Source organism: Camelina sativa, chromosome 20, assembly GCF_030686135.1.
Source record: "Camelina sativa cultivar CO46 ecotype springtype chromosome 20, ASM3068613v1".
In the NCBI taxonomy this organism is placed as follows: Eukaryota; Viridiplantae; Streptophyta; class Magnoliopsida; order Brassicales; family Brassicaceae; genus Camelina; species Camelina sativa.
Window position 1 is genome coordinate 7,264,214 of NC_141899.1, and position 16,446 is coordinate 7,280,659.

A 16,446-nucleotide genomic window follows, 5' to 3' on the forward strand; every position below is an offset into this window, starting at 1 on the left:
TTAAAGTTAGTTTTATATTTGTACTTCTCAATTAATATAGTAGGGTTATTCTTAAATGATTTTACTAATCGTTGGTGCGGGATTTAGCATCCACGATATACCGACTTAAACTGAAGATAAGCCGATTATTCTGAAAAACAACTAAACCGCGAATCTTTCGTTTGGGCCAGCTAAACGGGCTTGTAAGCGGTGAGCTTGTAACCAAGCCATGTGCTGATAGAGAGATCAATGTTGATCTCTGTAATCGTTGCTAGATCAATGTTGATCTGAGTATATGATTCTTATCTTCTCTTTGTAAGTGTGGAATCAAAGCTATAGATATCTCTAAACCTATCATTCAAGCTCAGAACAACGGATGGGCAGGAATCGTTGTGAACGGATGCATCAGAGACGTGGATGAGATCAACGGTTGTGATATCGGAGTGAGAGCTTTGGCTTCTCATCCGATAAAGGCAAGTAAGAAAGGACTTGGAGAACAAAGAGTTCCGGTTAATATTGCAGGGACTCGGATTTGTGATGGAGAATGGCTTTATGCAGATACTGATGGGATCCTTGTCTCCCAGATTGAGTTATCCGTTTAAAAAGGCTTTTGTCTATTATGTGATCACTGATCATCAGTTACAAAAGAAACCGAACTTGGTCTGTGTTCTTTTTTTTTTCTTTTGTGTTCTTATTACTTGAGAGATGGTTTAAAGTTATGATTGAAAAAGATATTACGTTTGGAATTACGTTATTATTTAGGTAAATAAATAAATATAGTTTTCCTTTATGACTTTATCAATCAATAAAGCCAAGGTGAAGAAGAATTAACAGTAACATGAACAAACAGAACCAGGGGCAGCAGAGATAGGTTGACAGCCACCACCTTTGTTAGTGGAACAACCATCAAGACACATCTGAGTGCATCTCTCATCATCTTCTTTTGTATCACAAGTTCCAAATTCTGGCTGATTATTACAACACATTTTGAATAATTCGCTGCCAGGCAACACAGCCTTTCTTGTTTCAGCACCTGCAAGTAACACACGTAAAATCATCATCTATTTAATTTCTCGTGAATGAAAATGTTTTGTTCCAAATATTTACGAGTTAACTAATACTAACCGGAAAGTAGAAGAGACAGAGCTAGAATGGCAAAAATAACAAATTTTGAGTAGGCCATCTTTAAAAAAAAAAATCTTTTCAACTCTATAAGATTGATTGCTTAGAAAAGTTGTAGGTTGAAAATGTGATATATATACACAAAAGTATTCATTCACTTATTCGCTAGGAAGGAAAGAGATCACAAAGGTCTTCAACATATAATACAATTTTGACAACAAAAATGTGTGAAAGAATTTGAGTTTTATTACTGTGATATCTTATTTTCTTGTGGAAAGAAATAAGGTAAATTTGCATTGATGGAAAGTTAATTTCTTCTTTAACTTGGATGTATTCAACTAAATATTTTTGGGAATGAATTTTAATTTTCATATTGTATTCTTAAATGATTTTAAATCAGTGGCAGATCCAAAAGTTATTTGTATGGGGCACATATGAGATCTAATTAATAATACTAAATTTACATTATAAAAATTATTAAATAAATATATAGATTTTTTAATAATGTTAAAATATATCTTGCATTTTTAAATATTTTAAGATTTGAAATCAAAAGATAAGCCAATTTTTTTCGAAATTATTATTTCTATTGGTTTATAATTTTACTTAATTACATGTATTAGATATATAATTAATTTACTAGTTAAGAAAATACACAATTAAAAAACTACAATTCATTATAAATATGAATATCTGTAATATATATAAATTGACTTATTATTATAACCGTATCATGCAAATTTAAAATCCAAAAATATTAATTAACTAAAAAAAAAGAGAAAACATTGTTTAATGTTACTAATTTACTTTACTAACATTTTCAGTTAAGATATATGTCTATTTTGCAGTAAAAATGAATATTTTAAAAAAAATTAAGTGGGAAAAAAAAATCAAACTGAAAACATATAATTTTAATGAAGAAAAAAATATATAAAGAAAATGCAATGTAAGTAAGATAATAATTAAGAAGAAGTGTAATTTGGTAAACAAAGGGTATGAATGATGACAGCAGTCACAATGGGTAAATTCTTCAATGGTATAGTCCGTCATAAAAATAGAATGTACACAAAAATGGTTTGCAGTTAGTCTGTGGCGATTTTTTCTTTTTTTTTTTAGACCGCACAATTGCCGACTCAGTCGGTCCGACTGTATTTAAAAATGATAAATAAAAAACGGCTTAATCTGCTGATAGATTTGTCCTCCGACTGTCACCGTTCAAATCCAAAATCATCTAACTGAGAAAAAATTTTGATTTAATATATCTAATAGATAATTTTTAAGATGGGGCACATGCCCCACCTTCCTTTGTTGTGAATCCGCCCTTTTTATTGATTTTAGACTGCTTTTTTTATTTTATTTTAGAGAAGTTTGACAAGATTTGTTGTTAAGATTCTCTGCATCAATCAATAAAAAATATGTCATCATATAACACCAAAATTTGAGAACGAAATTTAAGATTCACAATTGAATAACATAAGATTGTCAATTTTGGTATGAGTATCTCGGAGTCGGAATTGAGCCAAGTGTTTTAACACATTCTAACAACTTTAAAAGCAGCAAAGGCACACTTGCCTTGTACAAGTGGGTTATGCTTTTAGTACTATACCTCAAATTGAGATTGACACAAACAAATAATTTTATAGCGGGGACACATGGTCTGGTTAGTATCAAGGCGGGGCAATACGCTTGCCGGAGCTGGGGAATTAGTAAGTCAGCTGCGGACAGCTAAGCTAAAAACAGAGTACTCAATGAAGGTGTTGTTGGTCCTTTGAAGAAGATTCTCAAAAGGGTAGTAGAGAGGAATAAATATCAAGCCGTAAAATTTATGTATTCACAATTCTTTTTTGGTTCTTGTTATTACTATTGGCAGTGTATTACATAGCACAAAAATTTGAAAACAAAGTATATCTTGTTAACTATGTATAAGTTTTCTGTGTCGCAGCAAAACTTCTTCGACGAGGCTGGTTTCTTCTTTCCCTCCGTCTTCCGTCCATTACTTCATGTTCTTGTTCTTCTTCAACTACTTCGATCACTGAGGTTTCGCTCTCCTCGATGGTTCTTGAGGCAGTGTAAGGGAACAAAACTGGTCTAAAACACCATAGAAACGCTGTTAAAATAGCTAGGTAAAGATACATTGAAGTCCATACGCAGAGAGTCCATTTCCAGTTATAAGCCATTCGTTTGATCCACGGCGGTTTCGAGTTTATAACGATCTCAGCTTCGTATAGCTGAGGCAATGTCCGGGTTTGTGCACGTGGAATCAGAGTGGCTCTCACGGCTTTTGTTCGGGGCCATTTCTCTTGGTGTTTTAACGCATCGATTCTCATTGTTTGTGCTTCGTTCGCTATTCCAGCTATAAGTGGAACACTCATAACAAATGTACGTGCAAGTCTTATAGGTTTGCTTCTGAACCGTAACATACAAGGTTGGCTCGATCTCGCTATTGCCTCGCCTTTCAATGATAAAAGCTCTACCTTCAACTGTACACAAGACAATGGATCAAATTAACTGAAAAATAGTATCAAAATACGATTGTCTCAGTATAATCAAGAAACAGAACAACTCTTTTGGTTATAGCCAGTTATTAAACCTGATTTTTTAATTTATTTTTATTTTGAAAAATATTAAACCAGATTTAGTTCTTAATAAATTAAATTTTTGTTTGATTTAACTAGCATAGTATGGTTCCATATGATCATTTTGATTGGTAGAAAACAATCCATCGATCAAACTTCATTAATCGTGGAAGTGGAACAATTATACTATTCTAAGGAAATTAGTATATATATAATTTACCTGAAATACCCCAATTCTTCGATTAATTTCGGATTCAGGCATCCAAAGCACTAAAGAGACATGAACATTATGACCAACAGGAACACTAAACGATCTCTTCTTCTTATCGAAACTAAAAACCGCACTTGGGTTTTCTTCAGTGTAATCAAAGAACAACCTGTCTCTCACAACCACAGGCTTTTCTACATACAAACTCACAATCCCAACACCGATAACAACCGCCAAAATTAAGGCCAACACCATCACCATTGACACGTGGCATGCACCCATTATCCCAAACCATGTCCTCCTAACAGCTTGCCCCGCACTACCCGCAATCCGGGATGGAGCCCGTTTAACCGCTTTTTCGGCCGCAGAGACAGTCGAGACTGCGCGGCGGTAGGAGCGGTAGAGGAGAAAGAGAGGTGAGGATAATACAAGTATTGCGTTGTAGATGAGATCGGCTTGGATGGTGACTAGAACCATAAACCAGTCGGCTCGTAATGGTTCAGGGATTTTGAGGTTGTTGTCTTGTTCTATCATTGTTTGGTTGTCTTTTTTTTTTTGGTTTAGGAGGATTCTCCTCATACGGGTATTCTTTTATGACATGATGAAATAGATAAAAGTCGCTGTCATAATGTCATATAAAATATTTATTCATCTGCATGATAAAATTGAAACGTGTTGGTTCGTGTTGTTGAGTAGTGCCACGTTGCTGCAAAGAGATCATACTGAATGTACCAGAATGATTTCAAATGAGAAAGATAAAAAATTTATGAGTACACTAGCTTATCCGGAAGTGTTGGATATGGTCCATATGGAAGTTCGGGTTTTCATCAGCACTTTTTATCTAAGATAACCATGTTATTTTCATGTAAATATAACCAAAGATATATAATACTCCAGTTACTATAAACTATAGTAACGTGATATTCTTTTACTTAATTATTTTTTTGTAATTTATATTGAAAGTAGGAAACATTTTTACTTAAATAGTTAAAAGTCCATCTATACGAATTTTTAACTGGAATCAGATTTTAAGTAATCGGATTATGTTGCGTAGTAGAATCTTGCATATTATAGATTAACAAGTCCAAAAAAAAAAATGGTTGGATTTGGATAATATGTAACTATAAGTTATCAGTTGTTTTAAACTATATATGTGAGAGTTGCATTGAGGTATTAGGATTGTATGAATTGAAAAAAAAGAAGGTTCCAAATCCAAATTTTCTTTGTATAAATACATATCAAACAAATTTTAAGATTTAAGACAAATAAAAAGAAATAACGATTATTGATAGTTATAAATTGAGAAGGCTTAAAAAAGTAAGAGATTGAAAAGCTTAAATTTAGAGAATTCTTAAATGCAAACGCTCTTCTTTTATCCTGATGATGACATATTGACATGTATATATACTAGAAAGTCAATGATGTAGAGTGTAGGAGAGACGGGATTATGATCCCAAATTTTATTGGTCTCTCTCTAGCTAGCTACTTGGTTTAGATTTTAGGCAATGTTTTCAAAACCGGACCGGACCGGCGATCGAACCACGTTAACCCGCGAACCGGCAACATGTCCAGATTGGGTTAATATCAAAACCCAAAAGAAATTGAACCGGTAAAAACCATATCAAACTGCCAAAAAACCAAAAACCGGTGAACCATTAAACCGGATAAAACCGGGTTCTATTTTTTTTTGAAAAATGAGTGCAATTAATTTAACTAATTACTTCTTCTTAGCAAATTAGTAATAGTAGGGTTTCTTAGAGAATGAAGATTAAATGTTCTATACTCTTATTCTCTTATTGTTTGAATTTCTAAAATATTTTATTAGTACTGGTTACACTTTGAGTTTGTTACACTTTGAATTTATTACTTTTTAAGTTTTTAAAAAAATATTATGATTATTGAAGTATTTTATTTGGCATATCCAATTATATCATAGTTATAATCATTGAAAAAAATAGAAAACCTATTCATACCTATTATTTATAAAAGTATCATCAAAATCAATTGAACCCGGTCAACTCCGGTCGAACCATGTTGACTCATGACCCTAGAAGCTTTCCCGGTTCAGTTACCGGTTCGATTTTAAAAACATTGATTTTAGGCTACTACGAGTTGGGCTTCGAAGTCTGACAATCGATTGAAGTGAATAGATTTGTTTTTTCCACCGACCAAACAACACAATTCAATCAAGTTCGACAAAATAATTAGACCGAACATAAACGCAAAATCTTAGCTGTCTCCATTCTCCAATCAATAAACTTGTATTGGATACGATACGGACCATACGGTACAAAATCCAACACGAACAAACAAAAGATTCTGGTCGTGAATGTACAAATTCTAAGATTTGTAATATCTTCTACAACTTTTTTTTTTAATATAGAAAATATAATGTTCGTAACCTAATTTAATATTGTTTTTTATTTTAACTAAAAAGTACAAAAAAGAATAAAAAGCCATAAGTGGATTAGAACGAATACAACAAAATGGGAGCAAAAGTCTTAATATGCACCTTACTACACTCAACAAAGACTTTTTTTTTTTTTAATTTTCACAAAATAGGATAAATATTCCTTTTTTATTTTAGAGAAAGATAAATAAATCTCGCATCCAACTTCTCTCATATCCTTCAAAATCGTTTCTTCTCTCTCTCAATCGCAAAATTAGGGTTAGGGTTTTCATTTCCCCCCCCCCCCCCTCTTGCGAACTTTCTCTCATCTCTTCGTAGCCGCCGCACACACCGACGATGACAGGCAAAGCGAAGCCAAAGAAGCATACGGCGAAGGAGCTACAAGCTAAGGCCGATGCAGCGTTGACCAATCGAGGCGGAGGTAAAGCTGGGCTCGCAGATAGAACCGGTAAAGAGAAAGGTGGTCACGCCAAGTACGAGTGTCCTCACTGCAAGATCACTGTACCGGATCTGAAGACGATGCAGATCCATCATGAATCGAGGCATCCTAAGCTGACTTACGAAGAGCCCAGGAATCTTCACGAGGCTTTAGCTGCTCCTGCTGAATCTTCTAAGCCTAAGCCTGGTATCAGAGGAAGCCTTAAGAAGTGAGCGAGAGAGAGAGAGAGAGCTTTGATTATGATTTGTATTATCGAATCCTTCTTATTTGTTTGGGTCTTTCTTCTTTTTTTCTTCTTAAAGCTCTGTTTGATGTGAGAATATAAACTGCGTTGATGTTTGATGCATATGCTTATGTCTTCGTATTTTTATGTTATGATCATATAAAAAAAAAGTAACTTATGAAAATGGTTTGAATCTAACTTATTGCTTTCTCTTTTTTGATTCTTGTTTCTGGTTTTGCAAATTGTATTGATCTTGGTGGTGCAAAAGAGTTGTTTTGGTATATATGAACAAGCTAGCTACTTTTAGGACAGCATCTCTGTGTTTTTGATTAGACATGTTGTTAACTCATTAAGATGAGACAAACAAGAGTTTTGGTTTGGTTCTTTATTATGTTTGCTTGTTCAGTCTTTGTAAAGCCGCTCTTAATCTCAGCATCTCTGTTTCTGATCGGACATGTTAACTCATCAAGATGTGAGCCAACAAGAGTTTTGGTTTGGTTATGTTTTCTTGCAAAGCCGCTCTTAACTCAGCATCTCTGTAGCCACTCTTTTGGTTGAAGAGTTTGTTGTCTGAAGATCTGAGAAACATTTTATTTATCTGTTTATTGCATTTGGTGTCTGTTTGTTATTGCATTTTGACCTGAAGAATTTGCTTTTGCTTCTTTTTATTTTTAAGCTTTCAAGCCTACGAAGTTAAAAGCATCTTGGACGAGTAAGCTTCTTGTTTTATTTCATTAAGAAAAGAAGGATTCTAATTTCTCTGTGCTTCAGGATGTACATGTGGTTCTTCTGATCCAAATGAAAATGTAAATGGACCTGATAACAGATTCTTTGATCTTTCAACAACTTTAGTAATCAGAATCAATTCTTTATAGCTCTTTTATGTTTGTTCTTGTTTGACAAATAGTGTAGGGAGAAATGCAAATTTAAGAGGATATTTCAGATTTCTTTTGACAAGTTTAATCTATTGGGATCATCACCTCTCTCGACAGTATGCACAGGCCTGAATATGCAGTATGGTGTTTGAACCCCGATGATGATGCAACAACGAACAAGCTCTACGTTGTACTGAAATTTTCTTGTATCTTTATTATCCCAAGAGTTGCAGAAAATGATCATGTTGTGTGAACAATTGGAGGTCGATTATAGTATTGCCCATAAAGTTACCATGGCCTCATGTGTTTATAATCCACAATAACACTTGAAAAGAGTAATAAACTTGGTTCAATTAAGAAATTTGAAACAACATGTTTGTTAGGTTTCTATGAACAATTAAGAATCAATCTGTAAATTTCTCTAACTGTAAAAAAAAAAGAAAGAGAGAGAGACCAAATCAAGTCATCCGTTTTCTCAAGGTTTTTTTTTTATAAACTACCCTAAACAAAAGAATCATCATCATCACCACAAGACATGTAAAGAATTAAAATCCAAAAAAAGGAGGAAAGAAAACGAATCCGATATCAGCCTTTGGTGGCTTGAGGTTTTTGCTGTTCTTGGACAACATTCTCTTCTTGATACAACAACTTTCTTCTCTTGAGACCATAACCATTGTACTGATAGATAATGCTGTAAAGACATTGCTTCAACCTGAGCACCTCAAAATCCTCTATGAACCTCAAGTCTCTTTGTCTCCATTTCAAACCCGCGCACTTTTGGTATTCCTCAAGAACCGATGATAAACACCAGTTTTGCACTTTCCTCAAGCATCCCACAAGACAACCTGTCCTATGCTGCAATTTAACCACAGAAACACCACACCATTAGTCCTCAGTCTTTTAACTCAACCCAAAGCTAGTTAAACCCGAGAAGGGTTTTGGTGGATTATTATTACTAACCTTTCCGCGCTTACAGTGGATGAGAATTGGATGATTTCTAACATCTGTAAGCAAAAATACATAAAAAGAACATAAACGAGACAGCTAAATAAATAAAAGAAGCTAAAAAAGGATCTCTTTTTGGTTCCTTACCAACAAGCACTCTAAGAGCATTCAAGACCGTATCCTTTGGCATTGGAGTTGGTGGATCCTATGAGCGTAATAAAAACAATCAAAAGATATAACCATGACTCAAAGAACATATTCTTGAACTCATAAAAGATGTTCTTGAAAAGCTCACAAAAGAGGGTCAAAATGAATCATAATAAAAAAAAGGTTAGAGAAATGAAAACATACAGTTTTGCCCTCGATGCCAAACTGGAAAAGCTTGATGTTGTTGGAATGAAGAGACTTGAGATTATCCTCAGGGTATGGTTCAGGACACAGATAACTGTAATCCAGAAGATTTATAAACCCAACAAACAAAACTCGTTTTTTTTTTTCAAATTTTTCTGCGTTTATAAGGTCAATTTTACAATTAATTAAACAAATTAAATTAAATTATAAGCTAACATTTATTATGATAGTGAAAGTTTTGTAAATTATAATTGATGATAGTGATTTAAAAAAAAGATTCTTGTTTTCTTTTTTAATAAAAATAGAGATACCTCAGGAGATTCAGAATCAAAAACAAAACAAAAAAAAAGAAAAAAGAGAGAAACTTTACATGATGGATCGAAGATTAAGGGTTGATAAGAATCCGAAATTCTCAAGCTGAGGAAACCCAGATCGGTAAATGCCGTCTTCCACCATCGAAAAGTTCGGCGGCGGAATCAATACCTCGCCGTCGTTATCATCATCCACGATTAAACCCATCAATTCAAAAAACGCTTCTTCTGACTATCCCCTCCGTCTCTCGCTTCGGAGAGATAGAGATAGAGAGAGAGCTAAACCCCCAAAATCTAGAGAGAGAGAGAGAGAGAGATCAAATTGATTGAACCAAACGAAAAAAAAAAGTATTTTTTTTCTTTAAATGATTAATGAGATAATCATCATCAAGTGGGATATTTAAAAATTTAATCTTTATTAAAAAAAAAAAAAGAGAGACAAAAAAAAATGACGAAGATTTAGGAGTTTTTTTTGGTAGATTTCTTCAGATTTCGCCAACAAAAAAAAAAAAGATTAGACCAATTTGAAACAAGAATTAGTTAAAAACCGCCATTAGATTTTGTTCTTTGTTGGATCCTCTATTCCTATGAGGTTTTTGCTTTTTTCTTCTGTAAATCTCATTATGACACGTGTCACATCCTTCGCTTTTCGTTAACTTATTTGGAAAATTCTATTTTGACTAAAAGAGTCAGTTTTTAGAATTTTTCTATTAACTATAATCAACTTTTGTTTTTACGTAACGTCGAAGAAGATTCTTCGTTAAGACCCCCACACAACAAAGTTGTTGTTTTTTTTTTTTTTTTTGGAATTAGGATTCAACTGTTTCCACAAGTACTTAAATTGGCTTAAGGCTATAATAATAAGTTTATATAACATACAAAATATTTACATAACGATGCATATTCATACATTATATATTTTCATAGATCAAACTCACACCATATTTATATATATATATATATGTATCAAAATATGTCTAGAGAGATTCGTAAAACAAAGCATAAAAATATATAAAATTTTAAATAGAGAGAGCTATATATGGAGTGAATTATAAAGTTGGATGAAGCTCATGATGATGACGATGATGATGAGGAGGAGGAGGATTCACATCTTGTTTTGTTGAAGCGGCGGCTGCAAGCAACTCCGGTGGTATGATCAGATCTTCCCATCCTTTACCTGGACCTGTAACTGCGGTTAATCCGCTTTCCCAACCGATGTGCGATACATGTTTTACGTTTGTTGGAACTCCTATCTCCATTCCTGATGTCTCCATTTCTTCTTTCTCTTCTTCTTCTTCTTTGTCAGCTATATACATTTTTGGATGAAAAAAATGAATGGTATATATATACTACACAGTCTACACATTAGTTCTTAAATTTTGGCTAGCTATCATGTCATTTCGTTTTCGTTTCCTATATTTTACTCAACTATTATTATATCATACGTACGTCCTTAAATTTAAATCATGTGTACTTGTACTTGCACTCAGATCGATGTATAAGTGTTAATTTTGCAATACGTGTCTTTTTAATGTATTAATGTTTCGTAAAATATCGACAACTGAAAAAATACTAGCTAGACAATATATTATTACCAAAGAGTTGAGAAATGGTTTTGAAGCTCTTGAAAAGCCGGTTAATACCGGTAGAAATCTCGGGTTTAGAAACTGCGAGGAACTTGAATACATTCTTCATGTGGTCTTCCTCCTCTTGATCACGACGAATCTCTTTTGAAACACACATCAATATATAGATCACATAGAAGATTCATGAGATATCAATTCAATGTACACACACACATATTACATGTATAGAAGCTACACAATATATAAAAAGTGAGATATAGGGGAACCTTGAGGATAACCTTGAGGAGAACGATGATGATGATGCTTAGAGAGAGGAGATAAAACGGCAACACTAGAATCGGAGATACATCCGACGGAGAAAGGAAGCACCACAAGTCTCTCCATTCTATCTCTCATTTTCTACCAAGCCTTTCCTTTTAAAATACTTATATTTATATATAAGAGTATGTGTGTATACTGTATATACACGATGATAATGACAACCCACCAAATGTTTTAATGTTATTTTGTTGTTGTTATGTTTGTATAATCTCTGTTAGAATAGAATTTGGTAGTGGTCGTGTTATGTGTTTTTCTGACTTTGTTGTGAAGTTACAATGATGTTTACGTGTGTATATGAAAGTTGCGGTAGAATAGAAAGTGATAGCTTAAAGTTTATTTTATTTGATATCTTTGGGCTCAACTACTGTTTGGTAGACTGTTTTCTTTGGTGACGTATAATTTGAACTTACATATCTTTGATATTTAATTATATACATATCGCTAATTCGTAATGGTATTGTCCTGTTGTCACAGTGAGAATGGCTTAGATTTCGTTTGTTACTCAAATGTTGTATATTTAATTTATGCACGTGTGACTTTCATATATATGATCTAAAAATTAAAAATTCTTCTACTAGAGCAATCGAAAATCTATCAAGATTTGTGCTAATCAATATTTTGCAAATTAGTTAAGTACATATCACGACTAAACTTTACACGATGCCATTTAACGTTTTTCATCGCAAAAGCCAAAGTTTAATTCTAGTTTGCGTTTTTTTTTGATATATTGAGAATAGTTTAATTTAGATACATGGAGTGCATATATAATGAATATTCAAGGACTCTATAATTTATGTATAACTAGAATTTGCGTACATAGAACCAAAATTTTATAATCATGGTTGCATACATAGAAGAATTGAATCAGACAAAGAAGAGATTGAGTATTGCTGTGAAAATACTCCGGCTGTGGACACCACATATAATATTCGGAGAACCGATTTATAAATGTTTGATTTTGGTGGATGAAAAGGTAATTTAAATTTTTAATTTTAGGTTCTGCATGTTAAGTTTTTATTAAATTATATTCATATCATTTGCGTTTTATTTTTTATGTAGGGTAAAAGAATAGATGCTAAAATCCAAGCTTGCGATTACTTCGATCTATTCGTAGACATATTGGACCAAGGAGAGTGGTTTCTTCTTTATAGGTTCAAAGTGAGAGAAAGCCAGCAAGGGTCAAGGAACTCAAACAATCAATTCGAAATCTTGATTACATGCAAAACACATATCACCCCAATACCTCCCAGGTCTTCAAACAATTTTTTTAATTTAATAAATGGAACAAAGTTTCAAAATGCTACACCAGATGAGAGAAACTGTTGTGTTGGTAAATTAGTAACCCCTATAATGCTTTAATTGTTTAATAGTATATATAACAAAACTGGTGAACATTAAACAATTAAAGCATTATAGGGGTTACTAATTTACCAACACAACAGTTTCTCTCATCTGGTGTAGCATTTTGAAACTTTGTTCCATCTGTTAAATTAAAAAAATTGTTTGAAGACCTGGGAGGTATTGGGGTGATCTGTGTTTTGCATGTAATCAATATTTCGAATTGATTGTTTGAGTTCCTTGACCCTTGATGGCTTTCTCTCACTTTGAACCTATAAAGAAGAAACCACTCTCCTTGGTCCAATATGTCTACGAATAGATCGAAGTAATCGCGAGCTTGGATTTTAGCATCTATTCTTTTACCCTACATAAAAAATGAAACGCAAATGATATGAATATAATTTAATAAAAACTTAACATACAGAACCTAAAATTAAAAATTTAAATTACCTTTTCATCCACCAAAATCAAACATTTATAGATCGGTTCTCTGAATATTATATGTGGTGTCCACAGCGGGAGTATTTTCACAGCAATACTCAATCTCTTCTTTGTCTGATTCAATTCTTCTATGTATGCAACCATGATTATAAAATTTTGGTTCTATGACTTGAATAGAAGAAAGAAAATGAAAGATGAGTGGTAAGGAAGATGAAAGATGAGTGGTAAGGAAGATGGAAGATAAGTAGTAAGTAAGATGAAAAATGAAATATGAGTTTTTGTTTTAAAACCGATAAACGTATTTAAAAGCTGAATAATAAATGTTTGATGCTAGTGGGATGTAAAAGGTCTGACTTTTTTTTATTGGAATGTTAAAAATTAAGAGAATCAAATCTTCTTTCTTTGGAAGTGTGTCAAATGTTTTTTATTGGACTTGGAGACTTGCATGCATTGGTTCCGATTTAAACATTTAATTATTTTCCCAAAGTTTTTATATTATGTATATGTATAAACATCTCCATAATTAATAGACAATTGTTATTTTTAAAATTATTGTTTTTTTGGTAAAAAATAAATACAAAGAATAAAAACTAAACATTAAAATTACTTAAAAAATTAGTAAACAATTCATTGAAATTATAACATGTCATAGATAGCAAAAGAAATATGCCCTAAAGTAAGGAAAATGACAATGAGACTGATGCTACTCATTTGATAGACACCTGCCAAACTGCAGCTACTTGAAGTAGTAATACTAATTGTAATTTATAATAAATGTATACTTTTTTTAGAAAAAACAAAGTTACAGATAAGGACAATTCAGAAACTGAAAAGAACTGAATTAATAGTGTTGAATACCTAAGTTAATATATTCAAAGCAACATAATTTTGTAAAGATGTTGTGCGTTTTTTTATTTTTTTAAATAAAAAGTTTGAAGTTGTGTTCAATTTTTCAAAGAGAAAGTGTAAGACATTTAGAACAGTAAAGATGCTAATTTTTCATGTGTTTTGCTCACCTTTTTTGTTCTTGCTTACCTTGTTGTCTGAATTTCTGTTTAACGTTCTTTGCTGGGAGGCCACATATGAATCCTTTAACTTCCATGTCAATCGTTTCTATATTGATAAAAAGTATTCGTTTAGTTTCCGTTTCTTTTTTGTATCAACAATAAAAATAAAGAAATAGAAAACACTAATATTTAAGAAACTAAAGACAATGGAAAATTACATACTGTTACATAAATTATAGAATCCTTGAGTATTCATTATAGAGTCCTTGAGTATTCATTATATCTATAAAGTTAGCTTTCCTCTTTTCTCATTCTGCCACCTAAGCAACCCTATTTTTTAAACTTTAAAATAAACTTAAAATATTCATTTTGTCCATATTTATGTCACCTATAATTAATAGAGAGTTTAAATAAATAAAAAATTAATTATATAAAATACTAAAATAAGAAAACAATACTATAAATTATTTATTAGTGATAATCATATAATTTAACTTTTTTTAAATTGACCATAATTTAAAATTTCAAATGTGTTAATGAGTTCTAGAATGGAAGTAAAAACTTAAAATATTCATTTAGTCAATATTTATGTTACCTATAATTAATAGGGAGTTTAAATAAAAAAAACTAATTATGTAAAATAAATAAAATGTTAAAAAAAGAAAATACTATAAATTCTTTATAGTGATAATAATATAATTTAACTTTTCTTTTAAACTGACCATAATTTAAAATTTCAAATGTGTTAATGAGTTTTAGAATGGAAGTAAATTTTAAATTCATGGTAGAATAAAACAAAATTTATATAATTGTATCTATAATATTTTTAAACAAAAAAATTGAAAGTAAATCTATACTATTATGTTGGTCTAGTTATTTCATTTTTTTCTTTTCTTTTTTGTGTTTGATCAAGCTTCCTTATGTTTTTTTTTTGGCCATTTTTTTAATTAAAAAAGGTCTTGCAGAAAGTTTAGTTTTGTATGTTGTTTATATTAAAACAATTAAGTTCATCTTCTTTGTTTTCAAAGGTATTTTAAAAAATATTTAATTTGAAATTACATTTGGTAGTTGATGTTGTTGTTTTCCTTTTGTTGTTAGGTGTGATTACTTAATTATTATTTGTCCTTATGTCCTTCTGCGATCTCACGGATATAAGGAGTACAGGTGATAGATTCTCTTGGGTCGGGGAAAGACATAACTATACGGTTAAGTGCTGCCTCGATAGAGTCCTTATTAACTCTGAATGGAGTGCTACTTTCTCTCATAGTGAATCAGCTTTTCTAGACTTTAATGGATCTGACCACAGACCGTTTCTTCTCTGGTTTGGGGTTCATGAGCCAAAATATCGAAAACCTTTTCGTTTTGATAAACGACTTTTAGATGTAGCCAGTTTTAAAAGTTATGTCAAGAAAGGGTGGAATGTTTGTAAAACGCAAAGAGACCATACCATTGTCGACCAAATCAGACATTGCCGAACATACATGGCGCGCTGTAAGCGAAAGAATAACCTAAACTCTGCAAAACAGATTGATGTTCTCCAATTTCGTCTCAATAAAGCTATGTCTAGCCTTCATCGTTCTGATAGAGACCTTATACCACGCCTACGACAAGACTTAGCTGTTGCATATAAGAATGAAGAAATCTATTGGAAACAGAAAAGTAGAAATTTGTGGTTACAAGTTGGAGATCGAAACACAAAATTTTTTCATGCTTCCACAAAAAATCGATTTGCACAAAACTATATAACGTCCATACAAGATGCTCAGGGCAACACTTTCTGTGGTGATACATCTATCGGCAACCATGCTGCAGAGTTTTTTCAAAAACTATATACATCAAATAGTCATCCGATCACAACACTAGAATTTGCAGACTTTCAACCAACTGTTACTCAATCGATCAATGACGAACTAACAAAAGAATTCACTTCAGAGGAAATTTTCAAAGCTCTCTCTATGATTGGTGATGACAAGGCGCTGGGTCCGGATGGATTAACGGCCAGATTTTATAAACAATGTTGGGATGTCGTAGGACATGATATAACTAAGGAGGTAAAAGAATTCTTTGCTACATCTTCTATGAAACCAGGACTGAATAATACCAATATATGTATGATACCAAAAATTCCTGAGCCGGTTACACTATCAGACTACCGCCCAATAGGTCTTTGTAATGTTATTTACAAGATCATTTTTAAGTGTTTGGTAAATCGGTTAAAGAGACATTTAGATACAATTGTATCGACTTCCCAAGCTGCTTTTATCCCTGGGCGTATGGTCACGGATAACATACTCATAGCACACGAACTAATGCA

General features: G+C 32.3%; 5 protein-coding genes across 8 annotated transcripts; 1 reads left to right on the top strand and 4 right to left on the bottom strand.

Moving 5' to 3' along the window:
* Positions 1-713: 713 nt before the first annotated feature.
* Positions 714-1,295, bottom strand: LOC104769924 (defensin-like protein 24). Its single transcript, XM_010494250.3, has 2 exons — positions 1,105-1,295; positions 714-1,012 (listed from the first exon to the last, which is right to left on the bottom strand). Exons 1-2 carry the CDS (start codon positions 1,160-1,162, stop codon positions 807-809), a joined length of 264 nt encoding a protein of 87 aa, XP_010492552.1. The 5' UTR covers positions 1,163-1,295; the 3' UTR covers positions 714-806.
* A 1,615-nt stretch (positions 1,296-2,910) lies between these two features.
* On the bottom strand, positions 2,911-4,493 carry LOC104769926 (seipin-1). The gene is made up of 2 exons (XM_010494251.3): positions 3,898-4,493; positions 2,911-3,581 (listed from the first exon to the last, which is right to left on the bottom strand). Exons 1-2 carry the CDS (start codon positions 4,462-4,464, stop codon positions 3,018-3,020), a joined length of 1,131 nt encoding a protein of 376 aa, XP_010492553.2. The 5' UTR covers positions 4,465-4,493; the 3' UTR covers positions 2,911-3,017.
* Positions 4,494-6,369: 1,876 nt separating this feature from the next.
* On the top strand, positions 6,370-7,141 carry LOC104769927 (protein METHYLENE BLUE SENSITIVITY 2). Its single transcript, XM_010494252.2, has one exon. It carries the CDS (start codon positions 6,632-6,634, stop codon positions 6,944-6,946), a length of 315 nt encoding a protein of 104 aa, XP_010492554.1. The 5' UTR covers positions 6,370-6,631; the 3' UTR covers positions 6,947-7,141.
* A 1,024-nt stretch (positions 7,142-8,165) lies between these two features.
* On the bottom strand, positions 8,166-10,074 carry LOC104769928 (inositol diphosphatase DSP5). 3 transcript variants are annotated; one of them, XM_010494253.2, is made up of 5 exons: positions 9,499-10,074; positions 9,129-9,222; positions 8,925-8,982; positions 8,793-8,836; positions 8,166-8,687 (listed from the first exon to the last, which is right to left on the bottom strand). In XM_010494253.2, exons 1-5 carry the CDS (start codon positions 9,645-9,647, stop codon positions 8,418-8,420), a joined length of 615 nt encoding a protein of 204 aa, XP_010492555.1. In that variant the 5' UTR covers positions 9,648-10,074; the 3' UTR covers positions 8,166-8,417. The 3 variants fall into 3 exon arrangements, with proteins under 3 accessions (XP_010492555.1, XP_087361350.1, XP_019097176.1); XM_087505224.1 differs by having other exon boundaries at positions 9,129-9,283; positions 9,499-9,945; XM_019241631.2 differs by lacking the exon at positions 8,925-8,982 and having other exon boundaries at positions 8,230-8,687; positions 9,499-9,818.
* Positions 10,075-10,288: 214 nt separating this feature from the next.
* Positions 10,289-11,522, bottom strand: LOC104769929 (CRIB domain-containing protein RIC4-like). 2 transcript variants are annotated; one of them, XM_010494256.3, is made up of 3 exons: positions 11,304-11,522; positions 11,035-11,166; positions 10,289-10,745 (listed from the first exon to the last, which is right to left on the bottom strand). In XM_010494256.3, exons 1-3 carry the CDS (start codon positions 11,419-11,421, stop codon positions 10,489-10,491), a joined length of 507 nt encoding a protein of 168 aa, XP_010492558.1. In that variant the 5' UTR covers positions 11,422-11,522; the 3' UTR covers positions 10,289-10,488. The 2 variants fall into 2 exon arrangements, with proteins under 2 accessions (XP_010492558.1, XP_010492557.1); XM_010494255.3 differs by having other exon boundaries at positions 11,292-11,458.
* Positions 11,523-16,446: the final 4,924 nt, after the last annotated feature.

What these genes read in the sequence shown, in the direction of transcription:
- LOC104769927 (XM_010494252.2), top strand. Translation starts at nt 6,632, where the DNA reads ATGACAGGCAAAGCGAAGCCAAAGAAGCATACGGCGAAGGAGCTACAA.
- LOC104769924 (XM_010494250.3), bottom strand. Translation starts at nt 1,162, where the DNA reads ATGGCCTACTCAAAATTTGTTATTTTTGCCATTCTAGCTCTGTCTCTT. An exon ending in TCTGTCTCTTCTACTTTCCG is followed by an intron (nt 1,013 to 1,104) that starts GTTAGTATTAGT and finishes TGTTACTTGCAG; the next exon opens with GTGCTGAAACAAGAAAGGCT.
- LOC104769928 (XM_010494253.2), bottom strand. Translation starts at nt 9,647, where the DNA reads ATGGGTTTAATCGTGGATGATGATAACGACGGCGAGGTATTGATTCCG. An exon ending in TGCTCTTAGAGTGCTTGTTG is followed by an intron (nt 8,837 to 8,924) that starts GTAAGGAACCAA and finishes TTTTGCTTACAG; the next exon opens with ATGTTAGAAATCATCCAATT. An exon ending in TCCACTGTAAGCGCGGAAAG is followed by an intron (nt 8,688 to 8,792) that starts GTTAGTAATAAT and finishes GTTAAATTGCAG; the next exon opens with CATAGGACAGGTTGTCTTGT.
- LOC104769926 (XM_010494251.3), bottom strand. Translation starts at nt 4,464, where the DNA reads ATGAGGAGAATCCTCCTAAACCAAAAAAAAAAAGACAACCAAACAATG. An exon ending in GAAGAATTGGGGTATTTCAG is followed by an intron (nt 3,582 to 3,897) that starts GTAAATTATATA and finishes TCTTGTGTACAG; the next exon opens with TTGAAGGTAGAGCTTTTATC.
- LOC104769929 (XM_010494255.3), bottom strand. Translation starts at nt 11,421, where the DNA reads ATGAGAGATAGAATGGAGAGACTTGTGGTGCTTCCTTTCTCCGTCGGA. An exon ending in TCCTCAAGGTTATCCTCAAG is followed by an intron (nt 11,167 to 11,291) that starts GTTCCCCTATAT and finishes GTGTTTCAAAAG; the next exon opens with AGATTCGTCGTGATCAAGAG. An exon ending in AACCATTTCTCAACTCTTTG is followed by an intron (nt 10,746 to 11,034) that starts GTAATAATATAT and finishes AAATGTATATAG; the next exon opens with CTGACAAAGAAGAAGAAGAA.